The sequence below is a fragment of the Bombina bombina genome, chromosome 7 (assembly GCF_027579735.1).
Source record: "Bombina bombina isolate aBomBom1 chromosome 7, aBomBom1.pri, whole genome shotgun sequence".
Classification (NCBI taxonomy): domain Eukaryota; kingdom Metazoa; phylum Chordata; class Amphibia; order Anura; family Bombinatoridae; genus Bombina; species Bombina bombina.
Window position 1 is genome coordinate 369,641,529 of NC_069505.1, and position 18,089 is coordinate 369,659,617.

At 41.8% G+C, this 18,089-nt stretch overlaps 1 protein-coding gene across 4 annotated transcripts in view; it reads left to right on the plus strand.

Annotated features, from left to right (window-relative positions):
• The window catches only part of LOC128666459 (hyaluronidase-2), a 68,875-nt gene that overhangs the window by 47,702 nt on the left and 3,084 nt on the right, over positions 1-18,089 (plus strand). For 3 of the 4 annotated variants that reach the window (XM_053721069.1, XM_053721068.1, XM_053721067.1), the window contains exon 2: positions 9,243-10,213. In XM_053721069.1, the coding sequence (XP_053577044.1) occupies positions 9,275-10,213 (939 nt within the window). In that variant the 5' untranslated portion in view covers positions 9,243-9,274. Of the gene's footprint in view, positions 1-4,416; positions 4,554-9,242; positions 10,214-18,089 lie in introns of those variants that run through there. The other variant, XM_053721070.1, reaches the window with a different exon arrangement.

Below are 18,089 nucleotides of genomic sequence, written 5' to 3' on the forward strand. Positions count from 1 at the left end.
TTCTAAATCATGAAAGAAAAAATGTGGGTTTCATGTCCCTTTAAAGGACAGTCAAAATGAAAGGTATACTCCAAAATTGTTATTGTTTAAAAAGATATATAATCCCTTTATTACCAATTCCCCAGTTTTGCATAACCAACACTTTTTACCTCTGTGATTACCTTGTATCTAAGCCTCTGCAGACTGCTCCCTTAGTGCTATTTACAGACTTGCATTTTAGCCAATTAGTGCTGTCTCATGAATAACTCCACAGGAGTTAGCACAATGATATTTATATGGCGCACATGAACTAGGATTGTCTTGCTGTTAAAAGCTTTAAAAAGGCTGCCTGCACGGGATTAGAAACAGGCAGGTTTAAAGGTTATACAGTATATTAATATAACCATGTTGGTTGTGCAAATCTGAGGAATGGGAAGTAAAGGCATTATCTATCTTTTTAAAAATGATATATTCTGAAGAAGACTTTCCCTTTAAAGAGATAGAAAGTTCAAAATATAAATGTACATGGGTGCATTTCAATTTTAAATAGAAGCATTTTTGCAATGTAATTCCATTAGCAAAAATGTTTTAATAAACACACACTAGTACTCTCCACAGAAAATGTTGCAGCCGCATGGTATTTTAAAGTAGGTAGGCTCCGGGCAGTGTAATACTTTCTAATATTATAACATTTTTTACACAAATGAATTTCATAATTTAACATAAATGTATTTTAATGATAATTTTGAGCAATAAACATAAATTTTTTTTTTATTTTTTTTTAGCTTATTTCTGGCTAAAAGTTTAGCCAAGTTGTCCGTAAAATCAGCCAGGTGGTGCACCAGTTAAAAAGTTCCTGGGGGGAACACTGTATACACTGTGAGTTCCTGTGCACCAGTATTGAAGCTCAGAGAGCTGGCAGTGGTATGTTATGTCTGTCATACAAGTCATTGCTGACTCTCTCTGAGAAGGTTTAGGGGCCTATTTATCAAATGTCTGTCCGTCATAATCCGATCAGCGGATCATGTCCGACAGACATCGCTGAATGCAGACAGCATTACGCTCTCCACATTCACATTCAACATTACACCAGCAGTTCTTGTGAAGTGCTGGTGCAACGCCGCCCCCTGCAGATTGGCCACTAGCAGGGGGTGTCAATCAACCCGATCATATTCGATCGGGTTGATTTCTGGCGATCGCTGTCCACCTCCTCAGAGCAGGCGAATAGGTTATGGAGCAGCGGTCTTTAGACCTGAAGGCTCACCAGAAACACAAGGCTTCAAGCTCCACACAGAGCTTGATAAATAGGCCCCTTAGTTTTTGAATGCTGGTGCACGGTGCACTCACAGAATATATGTGCATATGCCTCTGAAAACAGTAATCACTATTACGAGAATATTTTGCTACTGGAAATGTATTGCAAACTGCTATTTAAAATTGAAATGCACTAATTACACATTTAAAGGAACACAAACCCCATTTATTTATTTCATTATTCAGGTTCAGCACCTGGGTGCCGCTTGCTGATTAGTGGTTGAATGTAGCCGCCAATCAGCAAGCGCTAGCCATTTGCTGAACCAAAAATGGGATGGCTCCTATGCTTACAGTCCTGCTTTTTCAAATAAAGATAGCAAGAGAAAGAAGAACAAATTTATAGGAGTAAATTAGAAAGTTGCTTAAAATTGCCTGCTCTATCTGAATCATGTAAGAAAACAATTGGGTTTCCATCTAAAGGGGAGGAGAGTCCACGGATTTATTCATTACTGTTAGTGATTAAGAACCTGGCCACCAGGAGGAGGCAAAGACACCCCAGCCAAAAGCTTAAATACCTACCCCACTTCCCTCATCCCCCAGTCATTCTTTGCCTTTCGTCACAGGAGGATGGCAGAGAAGTGCCGTAGTTTCGGAGTAGTCTCTCTTATGGAGGGTAGTACTCTTCGCATTGGTACTGGAGTTTTAAGTAGTCCTGTCAGCCTCTCAGTGAGAGCCTGGGGAAAGTTAGAGTCCGAAGATGCAGGGAGAGTCTTTCTGCGAAACCATCCCGACTCATATTAACAGCTCCATAAGCAATCAGCATTGACGAGTTTCGCTGCATGCTTTCTTCACTCAAATCCATGTCAGGAGCGAGGCTACTAACCTGTCACACTTGAAGGGCCGTGTTTCTGTTCCACGGCATAGATTCTGGCAAGATTGTTTCATTTTTTATTAAAGTAATGAATGAAGCCGTGGACTCTCCTCCCCTCGATGGAAATGAAATCATCAGGTAAGCATAATTTATGTTTTTGTGTCCCTTTTAAGTTTCAAAACTTCTATAACTTTAAACTTCCATGATTCAGATGGAACATGTCTACCTAGGTATGCATTTTTAACAAAGGATACCAAGAGAACAATGTAAATTTAATAATTAAATGGTGTGACAGACACCGGCTACCCCGACTGGGTAGCTCCGCCAAAAGGGTCCTTCCTGTACCTGGAACTTGTAGCTATAGAGCGGAGAGAACTGATTATAGCAAGAGCCCACCCAAATAACCAGACAAGACCAGTATTCAGGTGAAACACGAACAGACTTTATTGTGAAAACACACTGATTATATACACACTGGCAATCTTGATAAGGGTCTTATCTGAGCCCCCGATCTCCCGCCATTCCCGCCCATCCAGACAGACTGGCGCTCTCATAGGAGTCCTAGTTCCATAGAGAGCCCACAATGTCTAGGTCGCGGTTTCGAGGTAATCCAGAGGGAGCGGTGGCTATTCCTGGGTACCAGCGGAGACCTCCTGACCCAAATGTGTACCAGTCCAAAAAGCTACATGATCCGTCGCTGGGGGCCGGAGCGGCAGCTGATCAAAGGTACACTGGGTAAGCCAGGGGGAGTAGGGGTTGTAGGAGTGGTCCGAAACCCCAAGTTCCCAAGGGAACTCCCTTCCGGCAATCTCCTCACTTCTTTCCCTCCATAGGAAGTACCAATACCCAAAAGAGCGAAGCTCTGGGACAAAGGGCAGCTGGAGCGACTTAGGGTAAAGGTCCGTGGGGTTCCTGGGTAGCCCAGCCGGCTAGTAGTTCCATGTGACTCAGGTAGTGTGGGGGTGGGGGTAGCCTTGGCAGCCTGGTATCCGTGACAAATGGAAAATTCTATTGCATGAACCATTAAAGTTTAAAGGGACAGAAGAGTCCAAATTAAACTTGCATTATTCAAATAGAGCGTGTAATTTTAATACCTTTTTCAATTCACGTTGTTATCAAATGTACTTTGTTCTCTTGTTATTATTTGTTGAAAAAAGAATATGTACATATCCTACACTACTGAGAGCTAGCTGGTGATTGTATGTATGTATGTATTGGGTACTTGTAAAGCGCGGCTAATCACCAGTAAGGGTCTCGAGGCTCTGCTCATTTTATCGACCTCGGAAGGATGAAAGGATGAGTGGACCTCGCCGGGGGTCGAACCTCTAACCCTTGGGTTGCTACAGAGCTCAGCCACAGTGCCTTAGCATGCTGAGCTATCTATCCGGCTTTTTGGGGGCTATGTACATATTTGTCTCTTGTCATTGGCTCAGTAGATGTGTTCAGCTAGCTACCAGTAGTGCATTGTTTCTCTGGAGCTGACTTTAACTATATGTGTTTAATCTTGTTGCAGGGATTAAGCACACAGTTATATACTAGCAAAAGTGCAATAATAACATTTGCTAACATATTAGAGCATTTTCATTTTGCACTTTAATTTTCACTTAGTTTAAAGGGACAGTCAACACCAGACACAACTTAATCTCATCCCTTAAATCGGCAAAAGAAGATGCGCCGGCACTGCCTCCGATGTTCCATACCTCTAATGTTGTATTAGTAATCAGTCAAAATACATTCGTTATTCTGCTTTAGATATTGCCGCCAAACTCCCCCCACCGTTACGTAGTAACTTTCGCTTTCAAGCCATCCGCCAGTCAAAATATAGAATCCTTGGTTGTATTTTTAACACTTTTTCACGGCGATTCACAGCTTCACTTCCTATTTCTGCTTGTGAGCGGACAGCAATTAAAATGCGCATTAGCAAAAAAAAAAACAGCGTCACCCTTCCCTACATGAAAGAGCATGAAATTCCATAGAGAAGGGGAGGAGTTTAGCGGCCATAGTGACAGGAGAATAACGTATGTATTTTGGTTGATTACTAATACAACATTAGAGGTATGGAACTGCACTGCAGGCGCATCTTCTTTTGCTGATCTAAGGGATGGAATTAAGTTGTGTCGGGTGTTGACTGTCCCTTTAATTTGAGTTTAATTTATGGGTGTGCATGATAGGAAATTGTTAAAGTGTGTGTAATCCATTTATCTCACACTACAGAGGTAACTCCCTTTTATAGCCCTGAGGGAGATGTCAGGTGCATACACAATTAGAAGCACCAGTCTGACTAGTGTGTGTATATAAACCTACTCCTGGCTTATCAGATGGAAAACACAGATATTGTGGCTGAAATGACATAAGGTATCAGCTTCTCTTCTTCTCCATCCTGCTTCATTGCTTTGTCAGTCACACACTTGTCTCCGAGCATTTATAACTGGCCAAAGAACGAATAGAAGTGAGTATGTGCTATTGCACGGAAGGTAATACGACACCTTGATATAGAACAGAGAAGTTGATTGGCAGCACTTGACTACAGCTAGTGTGTATATGTGTATATACAGTATGTGTGTATATATAGTATGTGTGTATATGTGTATATACAGTATGTGTGTATATGTGTATATACAGTATGTGTGTATATATAGTATGTGTGTATATGTGTATATACAGTATGTGTGTATATGTGTATATATAGTATGTGTGTATATATAGTATGTGTGTATATATAGTATGTATATGTGTGTATATGTATATGTGTATATATATATATATATATATATATATATATATATATATATATATATATATATATATATATATATATATGTATATGTGTGTGTGTGGAGAGAGAGTATCTCATTTGGATACCTTACCCAGAGTTCCCTGTTGCATTGGTAACAGTATATACAGAGTAATTGTGGGGAGAAGCAAGCAGGGCTACTTGTCTAATTGATACTTTTCTATTCAATAAGTCTATATCTAGCTGTCATCTATATACATACACACAGTATATGTATGTATTACAGCATGTCATTTTTAACTAAAATGTCCCTTTAATATTTTGTTGTTGTTTGTTGCATATATTATTTATTATTAACTCAATTATTTAAATTATGCAATTAATTTGTGCATTGGATAGCGTAACTAACATTTATACATAACAGAAAATATTATAATATTGCAAAGTATTACACTGCCCCCACTGGCTACTTCATAATTCCACCCACTGATGTGTGTGGTGTATATATAAATGTGCAGAGAAGGACCAGCACCTCCCAAAGTCCATGTAGGTATAAACACTGAAAAAATAAGGATGCAAAGCCTCAAGGATCCCCCTCACAGAAATCCAAATATCAAGGTGCAAAAAATGGAACAAGGAGGCAGCACATCCAGAAGGGAAACCTTTAAAGGGACACTGTACTCAAATTTTTTCTTTTGTAATTCAGAAAGAGCATGCAATTTTAAGCAACTTTCTAATTTACTCCTATTATCAATTTTTCTTCGTTCTCTTGCTATCATTATTTGGAAAAGAAGGCATCTAAGCTTTTTTTTTGGTTTCAGTACTCTGGACAGCACTTTTTTATTGGTGGATGGATTTATCCACCAATCAGCAAGGACAACCCAGGTTGTTCACCAAAAATGGGCCGGCATCTAAACTTACATTCTTGCATTTCAAATAAAGATACCAAGAGAATGAAGAAAATTTGATAATAGGAGTAAATTAGAAAGTTGCTTAAAATGTCATGCTCAATCTGAATCATGAAAGAAAATTTTTGGGTACAGTGTCTCTTTAATGTAGGGAGCAACATTTCGGGGCATTTCGTTTTGTAATCCAGGGGCATGACCCTTTAAAAAAATATTGTTTATCAGCTGTCCTTTGCTGTAGCAATTATAAACCTGTATAAGTAAACACTTACTGACAAATAAATCACTGTGTAGCATTTTGTTAAAGGGATATACTACTCAAAATTTGTTTCTATCATATAACATGTTTAAGTAATTGCTGTTTAAATTTAAAATAGCAGGAAAGGCATGAGGTATGTGATGATACTGCTCACTGGTTGATAGGGACAACTCCAACAGAAAAAAAATGGTTTACAGGAACATCAGAAGCACTGTATAAAACATTAAACGTTTCCTCCCTTCTTTTCTTTCCTCCCTTTTCTCCCATCCTATCCTTCTTTAGTTCTTCTTCCCTCCTCCTTCCTTTTCTTCCCTTCTCTCCTTTCTTTCCTTTTCTGTCCCTTCTATTCTTCCTTTCCCTCTTCTTCCCTTCTCTCCTTCCTTTCTCTCTTCTTCCCCTCTCTCCTTCCTTTCCCTCTTCTTCCCTTCTCTCCTTCCCTTTTCTTCCCTTCTCTCCTTCCTTTCTCTCTTCTTCCCTTCTCTCCTTTCTTTCCTTTTCCGTCCCTTCTATTCTTCCTTTTCCTCTTCTTCCTTTCTCTCTTCTTCCTTTCTCTCTTCTTCCCCTCTCTCCTTCCCTTCCCTTTTTTCTTCCCTTCTCTCCTTCCTTTCTCTCTTCTTCCCTTCTCTCCTTTCTTTCCTTTTTCGTCCCTTCTATTCTTTCTTTCCCTCTTCTTCCCTTCTCTTCTTCCCTTTCTCTCCTTCCTTTTCTCTCTGCTTTCCCTCTTCTTCATTTCCCTCTTCTTCCCTTCTCTCCTTCCTTTCTCTCTTCTTCCCCTCTTTTCTTTCTTTCTCTCTCCTTCCTTTCCCTCTTCTTCCCCTCTTCTTCCCCTCTCTCCTTTCTTTCCTTTGTTTTCCCTTCTCTCCTTCATTTCTCTCCTTCCCTTCTCTCCTTCCCTTCCCTTTTCTTCCCTTCTCTCCTTCCTTTCCTTCTTCATTTCTCTCCTTCCTTTCCCTCCTCTCCTTCCTTTCTCTCTTCTTCCCTTCTCTCCTTTGTTTTCCTTTCCCTCTTCTTCCTTTCTCTCTTCTTCCCTTCTCTCCTTCCCTTCCCTTTTTTCTTCCCTTCTCTCCTTCCTTTCTCTCTTCTTCCCTTCTCTCCTTTCTTTCCTTTTTTGTCCCTTCTATTCTTTCTTTCCCTCTTCTTCCCTTCTCTCCTTTCCCTCTTCTTCCCTTCTCTCCTTTCCCTCTTCTTCCCTTCCCTCTTCTTCCCTTCTCTTCTTCCCTTCCCTCTTCTTCCCTTCTCTCCTTTCTTTCTCTCTTCTTCCCCTCTCTCCTTTCTTTCCTTTGTTTTCCCTTCTCTCCTTCCCTCTTCTTCCCTTCTCTCCTTCCTTTCCTTCTTCATTTCTCTCCTTCCTTTCCTTCTTCATTTCTCTCCTTCCTTTCCTTCTTCCCTTCTCTCCTTCCTTTCCTTCTTCCCTCCTCTCCTTCCTTTTTCTGTTCTTCCCTCCTCCCTTTACTTTTTCTTTCCTTCTTCCCTTCTCTCTTTCCTTCTTCCGTTCCTCCCCTCCTCTCCTTCCTTTCACTGTTCTTCTCTCCCTCCTTTCCTTCCCTCCTCTCCTTCCTTTCCCTGTTCTTCCCTCCTCCCTTCCTTTACTTTTTTCTTCCTTTCCTTCTTCCTTCCTTCCCTCCTCTCCTTCCTTTCCCTGTTCTTCTCTCCCTCCTTTTCTTCTCTTCTTCCTTTCCTTTTCTTCCCTTCTCTTCCTTTCTCTCCTTCTTTTACTTTTTTCTTCCCTCCTTTCCTTTCTTCCCCTTTTCTTCCCTCCTCTCCTTCCTTCCCTCTTCTCCTTCATTTCATTCTTCATTTCTCTCCTTCATTTCCTTCTTCCCTCCTTCATTTCCTTCTTCCTTCCTTCATTTCATTCTTCCCTCCTCTCCTCCCTTTCCCTTTTCTTCCCTCCTCCCTTTCCTTTTTCTTCCCTTCTCTTCTCCCTTTCCTTCTTCCCTTCTCCCTTTCCTTATTCTTCCCTCCTCTCCTTCCTTTCCCTGTTCTTCTCTCCCTCCCTCCTTTTCTTCCCTTCCTTTCCCTGTTCTTCCCTCCTCTCCTTCATTTCCCTTTTCCTCCCTCCTCCCTTCCTTTACTTTTTTCTTCCCTTCTCTCCCTCCCTCCTTTTCTTCCCTTCCCTCCTCTCCTTTCTTTCCATGTTCTTCCCTTCTCTCTTTCTTTTACTTTTTTTCTTCCCTTCTCTCCCTCCCTCCCTCCTTTTATTTCCTTCTCTCCTTCCTTTCCTTCTTATTCCCTCCTCTCCTTCCTTTCCCTGTTCTTCCCTCCTCTCATTCCTTCCCCTTTTCTTCCCTCCTCTCCTTTCTTCCCCTTTTCTTCCCTCCTCTCCTTTCTTCCCCTTTTCTTCCCTCCTCTCCTTTCTTCCCCTTTTCTTCCCTCCTCTCCTTTCTTCCCCTTTTCTTCCCTCCTCTCCTTTCTTCCCCTTTTCTTCCCTCCTCTCCTTTCTTCCCCTTTTCTTCCCTCCTCTCCTTTCTTCCCCTTTTCTTCCCTCCTCTCCTTTCTTCCCCTTTTCTTCCCTCCTCTCCTTCCTTTCCCCATTATTCCCTTCCCTTCTCTTTCATCTGCTCCATCCTCTTTCCCTTTTCTTCCCTCCTCTCCTTTTTTCCTCCTCTCCTTTCCTTTCTCCCCTCTTCTCCATTTTTCCTCCTTTCCTTTCTCCCCTCTTCTCCTTTCTTCTTTTTTTTTTTTATATTCTTTCTTCCTTTTTGTTCTTCAACCCTCCTTTTCTTCCTACTCTCCTTCCCTCCCTTTGAACATTTTCAGGAATTCATAGTTCTTAATGATTGGTATTACTCCTAAATATAAATGGGTTGGGGGGAGTCTATCAAAGGGATATCAGAGTAAAAATGTAACTTTCATGGATCAGAGCATGTCATTTTAAACATACTTGGGTAGACCTACTGGGAGCTAGATGATGATGATTGGTAGCTACACACATATGCCTCTTGTCATTGGCTCACCTGATGTACTCAGTTACCGCCCAGTAGTGCATTGCTGCTTTGGAGCTGACTTTTAACAGTAGTGCAGTTATAAAATGTTCTAACAGATACAGCCACATAGAATTTACAGCTAACTGAGCCCTGTTTACTTCAGTTTTATTTTTTTTTAATCTGCATAGCAAAGAAGGAAAAAATGTGCCTATAAGATAAAAAAAAAATTCATTTTTTTTTTTAATAGACTTAGATTGTAGAGATGTTTTTTTTGGTGTTCCTTGTGTAATATGTTGCACTCTTTATCTTGTAGGTCTTGCCACATCTTTGATCCTTGTGCTCAGGATGCCTACCTGCAACTCTTTCTCTGGCCTTCGTTGGCTCCTGCTTTTTGCTCTAACAGATGTACAATCTGAGGACAGCTGGTTAGAAAAGCCCACTTTTCGTCCAGTGTTCACACAACGCCCATTTATGGTGGCATGGAATGCACCAACGCAGGACTGTCCCCCACGCTTCAAGGTCCGTCTGAACTTAGGGCTTTTTGATCTTCATGCCTCACCAAATGAGGGTTTTGTAGACCAAAATCTTACAATCTTCTACCATGAACGTCTTGGATTATACCCTTATTTTGATTCAAATGGGGTAGCCATCAATGGAGGAGTTCCACAGAATGCTAGTTTAAGGAACCACCTGGATCGGTTGCAAGATGGCATCCAGAAGTACCTCCGTTCACCGGACAAGGATGGGCTAGCAGTAATTGATTGGGAGGAGTGGCGCCCAATTTGGGTACGGAACTGGAATAACAAAGACATCTATAGGACTAATTCACGACAACTTGTGGCTTTAAAGCACCCAACCTGGACCCCAGAACAGGTGAATAAGCAAGCGCAGTATGACTTTGAGAATGAGGCTCGCTTCTTTATGACTGACACTCTCCGGCATGCTAAAAACTACAGACCTCGCCAGCTATGGGGTTTCTACCTCTTCCCAGACTGCTACAACCATGACTATATTAAAAATAATGACAGCTACACTGGCCGATGCCCAGATGTGGAGAAATCACGCAATGATCAGCTGTCTTGGATGTGGGAAGAAAGCACAGCCCTTTACCCATCTATCTATATGGACCAAATGCTGGAGTCTTCTGAGAACGGGCGGAAATTTGTACGGTCTCGGGTGAGAGAAGCAATGAGGATCTCACAAAAGCACCACAAGGGATACTCCCTGCCTGTATTTGTCTATACTCGCCCTACCTACATGCGCAAACTGGATCTGCTTTCTCAGGTAAGTCATCTGGTGACTTTCATTAGTAGACTTTCATCTTCAACTGGACTGCTGAAAGAAGTGTGTTTTGTCCCATACTCCCCAGAGGTGCCAGGCTTCAAATTCTATAACTTAAAGGGACAGTTTACTCAAAAATGTTCTTCCCTTTAATTTGTTCCCAATGATCCACTTTACCTGTTGGAGTGCATTAAATTGTTTTCAAGTATTTCCATTACACTTATATTGGCATTTGAAATAGTTGATTTAGCCTGTGGTATCCCGACCTATTATGAAAGTTTCTGGCCTTAGGTCCAAGCTATAGATAAGCTTTGTAAACCCAGTCAGTAGAAGAAATTACACTCCCAGTGGGGTATAGAAGAGATAAGGTAATAAAATGTTAATTTTCCATTGTTCTTTTAAAGTATTGGTGATTGGTTTATGGACAGATATAGAATAAAGAAGCTGTACATGTACACAATGTGATAAAGTAATGAGGTCTGACTCTGATTATACCTACAAGCTCAGCCCATTTTATTAGGTTGTGGTTTCAAAACACAAAATCAGTATTTCTATATACACAAATACACCTAAAAAAGCAAATCTTATACATTTTATACTCTGCAGCTGGTAAAAAAGTAATTTGGAAACACATTTACAATTTTATAGTTTACTGCCCCTTTAATTTCAGCTTATTTTTTAATTTGCCTTTAACACATTGCTACAATTGTTTTCAATGACCTTCTAACCTTCTATAGAAGGATAGCCACTGTAATTTGTGCATTGGTTTGTACTATGGCCAATTAGGATTAGGATTAGATATGTAGCAGGGTTAGGCGTGAAGTCTGTCACAGAAATGGAAAACCCACAATGTTCAAACTTAAATTACAGAAAAGGGGGCAAAATAAATAATGCAAGAAACTCTGCAAAGTCAGCTGTAGAGCAGCAATGCACTGCTGGTAACTATCTGAACACAACTGGTGAGCCAGCGACAAGAGGCAAATGTGTTGGACTACCAACCTACAGCTAGCTTTCATGTCCCTTTTACAAAATATTCCTGTTTTCCCACTGCTGTAGTGCTGGTCTGTTAATCAGTACTTGTTTTTTTTAAATTATCCGCAAATCTTTAACACTCTCTACTTCAGGCACTGTGTGTATATGTATGAAATAATAATATATATATTATAAAAGTTCCCCCATGAATGTAGTTTGTCAAGTCCTATATCTGAAGGTTTCTATCATGTCGGCTCTTTCCAGACTCATTTTACATCAGTAAACGTTTGGCGTACCATATACTTAAAGGGACATGAAACCCCAATTTCTCCAACATTGGTGTGTCTGGTCCACGGCGTCATCCATAACTAGTGGGAATATTCTCTTCCCCAACAGGAAATGGCAAAGAGCACAGCAAAAGCTGTCCATATAGTCCCTCCTAGGCTCCGCCCACCCCAGTCATTCTCTTTGCCGCTGAACAAGCAGCATCTCCACGGAGATGGTGAAGAGTATGTGGTGTTTAGTTGTAGTTTTTTATTCTACTATCACGAGTTTGTTATTTTAAAATAGTGCTGGTATGTACTATTTACTCTGAAACAGAAAAAGATGAAGAGTTCTGTTTGTGAGAGGAATATGATTTTAGCAGCAGTAACTAAAATCGTTTGCTGTTTCCACATAGGACTGTTGAGATGAGATAACTTCAGTTGGGGGAAACAGTTGGCAGACTTTTCTGCTTAAGGTATGACTAGCCATATTTCTAACAAGACTGAGTAATGCTGGAAGGCTGTCATTTTCCCCATCATGGGGACCGGTAAGCCATTTTCTTAGTCTCAAACAGAATAAAGGGCTTAATATGGGCTATAAAACTGGTAGACACTTTTATGGGCTAGATCGATTGCTTTATTTGGGCATTTTATACAGCTTGATGTTGAAATTCACACTTTATAACTTTGGGGAACGTTTTTTTACGTCAGGCACTGGTTTAGACACCTTCCCAGTCAGGAAGGGCCTTCTATGTAGTAGGCAGAGCCTCATTTTCGCGCCATTACTGCACAGTTACTTTTGAGAGCAGGACATGCAGCTGCATGTGTGTGGGTCTGGAAGTAGTTGAAAAGGCTCCTAGAAGGCTTCATTTGGTATCGTATACCCCCCTGGGTTTGGTAAAGTCTGAAATTTGGGGTGCAATGCTCTGAATGCTTTAAGACACTGTGGTGAAAATTTGGTTAAAATTGAACATTTCCTTCATAGTTTTTCACATTCAGTAAAAAAGTGTGCCCTGTTTAAAATTTAAAGAGACAGTAACGGTTTTGTTTTAAAACGGTTTTTGTATTTTATTGACAAGTTTAAGCCTGTTTAACATGTCTGTGCCTTCAGATAAACTATGTTCTGTATGTATGGAAGCCAATGTGTCTCCCCCTTCAAATATGTGTGATAATTGTGCCATAGCGTCCAAACAAAGTAAGGACAGTACTGCCACAGATAGTAAAGTTGCCCAAGATGATTCATCAGATGAAGGGAGTAGACATAGTTCTACATTATCTCCTTCTGTGTCTACACCAGTTTTGCCCACGCAGGAGACCCCTAGTACTTCTAGCGCGCCAATGCTTGTTACTATGCAACAATTGACGGCAGTAATGGATAACTCCATAGCAAATATTTTATCCAAAATGCCTGCATTTCAGAGAAAGCGCGATTGCTCTGTTTTAAACACTGTAGAGCAGGAGGGCGCTGATGATAATTGCTCTGTCATACCCTCACACCAATCTGAAGTGGCCATGAGGGAGGTTTTGTCAGATGGGGAAATTTCTGATTCAGGTAGAATTTCTCAACAGGCAGAACCTGATGTTGTGACATTTAAATTTAAATTAGAGCATCTCCGCGCACTGCTTAAGGAGGTGCTATCTACTCTGGATGATTGTGACAACCTGGTCATTCCAGAAAAATTGTGCAAGATGGACAAGTTCCTAGAGGTTCCGGTGCACCCCGACGCTTTTCCTATACCCAAGCGGGTGGCGGACATAGTGAATAAGGAGTGGGAGAAGCCCGGCATACCTTTTGTCCCCCCTCCTATATTTAAGAAATTATTTTCTATGGTCGACCCCAGAAAGGACTTATGGCAGACAGTCCCTAAGGTCGAGGGGGCAGTTTCTACACTAGCTAAGCGCACTACTATTCCTATCGAGGATAATTGTGCTTTCAAAGATCCTATGGATAAAAAATTGGAGGGTTTGCTTAAAAAGATTTTTGTACAGCAAGGTTACCTCCTGCAACCTATTTTGTGCATTATTCCTGTCACCACAGCAGCGTGGTTCTGGTTCGAGGAACTAGAAAAGTCGCTCATTAGAGAGACTCCGTATGAGGTGGTTATGGACAGAATTCACGCACTTAAGTTAGCTAATTCCTTTATTTTAGATGCCGCTTTGCAGTTAGCTAGATTAGCGGCGAAAAATTCAGGGTTTGCAATTGTGGCGCGCAGAGCGCTCTGGCTAAAGTCTTGGTCAGCGGATGTATCTTCCAAGACAAAATTGCTTAATATCCCTTTCAAGGGTAAAACCCTTTTTGGGCCAGAATTGAAAGAGATTATCTCAGACATCACTGGGGGTAAGGGCCACGCCCTCCCACAAGATAGGCCTTTCAAGGCCAAGAATAAGTCTAATTTTCGTTCCTTTCGCAATTTCAGGAACGGACCGGCCTCCAACTCTGCAGCCTCTAGACAAGAGAGTAATGCTTCGCAAACCAAACCAGCTTGGAAACCGATGCAAGGCTGGAACAAGGGTAAGCAGGCCAAGAAGCCTGCTGCTGCTACCAAAACAGCATGAAGGAGTAGCCCCCGATCCGGGACCGGATCTAGTAGGGGGCAGACTCTCTCTTCGCTCAGGCTTGGCCAAGAGATGTTCAGGATCCCTGGGCACTAGAAATAGTTTCTCAGGGTTATCTTCTGGAATTCAAGGAACTACCCCCAAGGGGAAGGTTCCACATGTCTCACTTATCTTCAAACCAAATAAAGAGACAGGCATTCTTACATTGTGTAGAAGACCTGTTAAAATGGGAGTGATACACCCAGTTCCAACTGTGGAACAAGGAATGGGGTTTTACTCAAATCTGTTTGTAGTTCCCAAAAAAGAGGGAACTTTCAGACCAATTCTGGATTTAAAGATTCTAAACAAATTTCTCAGAGTGCCATCGTTAAAAATGGAAACTATTCGAACGATTTTACCTTCAATCCAGGAGGGTCAATTTATGACTACCGTGGATCTAAAGGATGCGTATCTACATATTACTATCCACAAAGATAATCATCAGTTCCTAAGGTTCGCCTTTCTGGACAAACATTACCAGTTTGTGGCTCTCCCATTCGGGCTAGCCACTGCTCCAAGGATTTTCACAAAGGTACTCGGGTCCCTTCTAGCGGTTCTAAGACCAAGGGGCATTGCAGTGGCACCTTACTTGGACGACATTCTGATACAAGCGTCGTCTCTTTCAAAGGCAAAGGCTCACACAGACATCGTTCTGGCCTTTCTCAGATCTCACGGGTGGAAGGTGAACATAGAAAAGAGTTCCCTTTCTCCGTCGACAAGAGTTCCTTTCTTGGGGACAATAATAGATTCTTTAGAAATGAAGATTTTCCTGACAGATGTCAGAAAGTCAAAACTTCTAAACGCTTGTCAAGTTCTTCACTCTGTTCCACGACCTTCCATAGCTCAGTGCATGGAAGTAGTAGGGTTGATGGTTGCAGCAATGGACATAGTTCCTTTTGCGCAAATTCATCTAAGACCATTACAACTGTGCATGCTGAAACAGTGGAATGAGGACTATACAGACTTGTCTCCAGTGATTCAAGTAGATCAGAAGACCAGAGACTCACTCCGTTGGTGGCTAACCCAGGATCACCTGTCCCAGGGAATGAGCTTCCGCAGACCAGAGTGGGTCATCGTCACGACCGACGCCAGTCTAGTGGGCTGGGGCTCGGTCTGGGACTCCCTGAAAGCTCAGGGTCTATGGTCTCGGGAAGAGTCTCTTCTCCCAATAAACATTCTGGAACTGAGAGCGATATTCAATACTCTCAGGGCTTGGCCTCAACTAGCAAAGGCCAGATTCATAAGATTCCAATCAGACAACATGACTGTTGCTTACATCAACCATCAGGGGGGAACAAGGAGTTCCCTGGCGATGAGAGAAGTGACCAAAATCATAAAATGGGCGGAGGATCACTCCTGCCACCTATCTGCGATCCACATCCCAGGAGTGGAAAACTGGGAGGCGGATTATCTGAGTCGTCAGACATTCCATCCGGGGGAGTGGGAACTCCACCCGGAGATATTTGCCCAGTTGACTCAATTATGGGGCATGCCAGGCATGGATCTGATGGCGTCTCGTCAGAACTTCAAGGTTCCTTGCTACGGGTCCAGATCCAGGGATCCCAAGGCGACTCTAGTGGATGCATTAGTAGCGCCTTGGGCCTTCAACCTAGCTTATGTGTTTCCACCGTTTCCTCTCATTCCCAGGCTGGTAGCCAGGATCAAACAGGAGAGGGCCTCGGTGATATTGATAGCTCCTGCGTGGCCACGCAGGACTTGGTATGCAGACCTGGTGAATATGTCATCGGCTCCACCATGGAAGCTACCTTTGAGACAGGATCTTCTAGTACAGGGTCCATTCGAACATCCAAATCTAGTTTCCCTCCAGCTGACGGCTTGGAAATTGAACGCTTGATTTTATCTAAGCGTGGGTTTTCGGATTCTGTGATAGATACTCTGGTACAAGCCAGAAAACCTGTAACTAGAAAAATTTACCATAAAATATGGAAAAGATATATCTGTTGGTGTGAATCCAAGGGATTCTAATGGAGTAAGATCAAAATTCCTAGGATCCTTTCTTTTCTTCAAGAAGGTTTGGATAAGTGACAGATTTCTGCTTTATCTGTCTTGTTACACAAACGACTGGCAGCTGTGCCAGATGTTCAAGCTTTTGTTCAGGCTTTGGTCAGGATCAAGCCTGTTTACAGACCTTTGACTCCTCCCTGGAGTCTGAATTTAGTTCTTTCAGTTCTTCAAGGGGTTCCGTTTGAACCTCTACATTCCATAGATATCAAGATGTTATCTTGGAAAGTTCTGTTTTTGGTTGCTATTTCTTCTGCTAGAAAAGTTTCTGAGTTATCTGCTCTGCAGTGTAATCCGCCCTATCTGGTGTTCCATTCAGATAAGGTTGTTTTGCATACTAAACCTGGTTTTCTTCCAAAGGTTGTTTCCAACAAGAATATTAACCAGGAAATAGTTGTGCCTTCTTTGTGTCCGAATCCAGTTTCAAAGAAGGAACGTTTGTTACACAATTTAGATGTAGTTCGTGCTTTAAAGTTCTATTTAGAAGCAACAAAGGATTTCAGACAAACGTCTTCTCTGTTTGTCATTTATTCTGCCAAGAGGAGAGGTCAAAAAGCTACTGCTACCTCTCTTTCCTTTTGGCTGAAAAGCATCATCCGATTGGCTTATGAGACTGCCGGACGGCAGCCTCCCGAACGCATCACAGCTCACTCTACTAGGGCTGTGTCTTCCACATGGGCCTTCAAGAACGAGGCTTCTGTTGATCAGATATGTAAGGCAGCGACTTGGTCTTCCCTGCACACTTTTGCCAAATTCTACAAATTTGATACTTTTGCTTCTTCGGAGGCTATTTTTGGGAGAAAGGTTTTGCAAGCCGTGGTGCCTTCCATTTAGGTAACCTGATTGGCTCCCTCCCTTCATCCGTGTCATAAAGCTTTGGTATTGGTTCCCACAAGTTATGGATGACGCCGTGGACCGGACACACCAATGTTGGAGAAAACAGAATTTATGCTTACCTGATAAATTGCTTTCTCCAACGGTGTGTCCGGTCCACGGCCCGCCCTGGTTTTTTAATCAGGTTTGATGAATTTCTTTCTTTAACTACAGTCACCACGGCACCCTATGGTTTCTCCTGTTTTTCTCCTGTCCGTCGGTCGAATGACTGGGGTGGGCAGAGCCTAGGAGGGACTATATGGACAGCTTTTGCTGTGCTCTTTGCCATTTCCTGTTGGGGAAGAGAATATTCCCACAAGTTATGGATGACGCCGTGGACCGGACACACCGTTGGAGAAAGCAATTTATCAGGTAAGCATAAATTCTGTTTTTTTCTTTCATGATTTAGAAAGAGAATGCAATTTTAAACATCTTTCTAATTTACTTCTATTATCTAATTTGTTTTATTCTCTTGATATTCTTTGCTGAAAAGCATATCTAGATATGCTCAGTAGCTGCTGATCGGTTGCTGCACATAGAAGCCTCGTGTGATTGGCTCGCCCATTTGCATTGCTTTTTCTTCAACTAAGGATATCTAAAAAATGAAGCAAAATAAATAATAGAAGTAAATTGTAATGTTGTTTAAATTTGTATTCTCTATCTGAATCATGAAAGAAAGATTTTGGGTTTAGTGGCCCTTTAACACCTTTAGGATATTTATGACCACCATGTCTCCTGGATTTAGGCTATAGATGCTCCTCACAAACAGAGGGAATTTCTGAGAACTGTCCCCTGTCAGAAATTTAACAAACCTTCCCCTGAAATTCCTTTTCCTGTAGGAACATATTCTCTGATTTTGAAGTGTTTGGCAGCCATAAGAGGCCTCTATTATTAAACTATTTTTTTTTTAATTTACCCATTCCTGTACTGGTTGGATTCAGGGGCAAATGAATATTGAATAAAACCATTGAATTTTAACCCTTTTGCTAACGTTCCCCTAAAAAAAAAAAAGCATGTGTTGGAGCTTAACACATTTGGCTGCCAGACAGAGCAGTGCATTGCATTGGTTGCAGCAGTCTGGCAGCCAAGGGGTTATTTGTGCATGACGTTTAGTTATTGTTTGCACAGTACGCTCTAATTCAGAAGCTACTGAA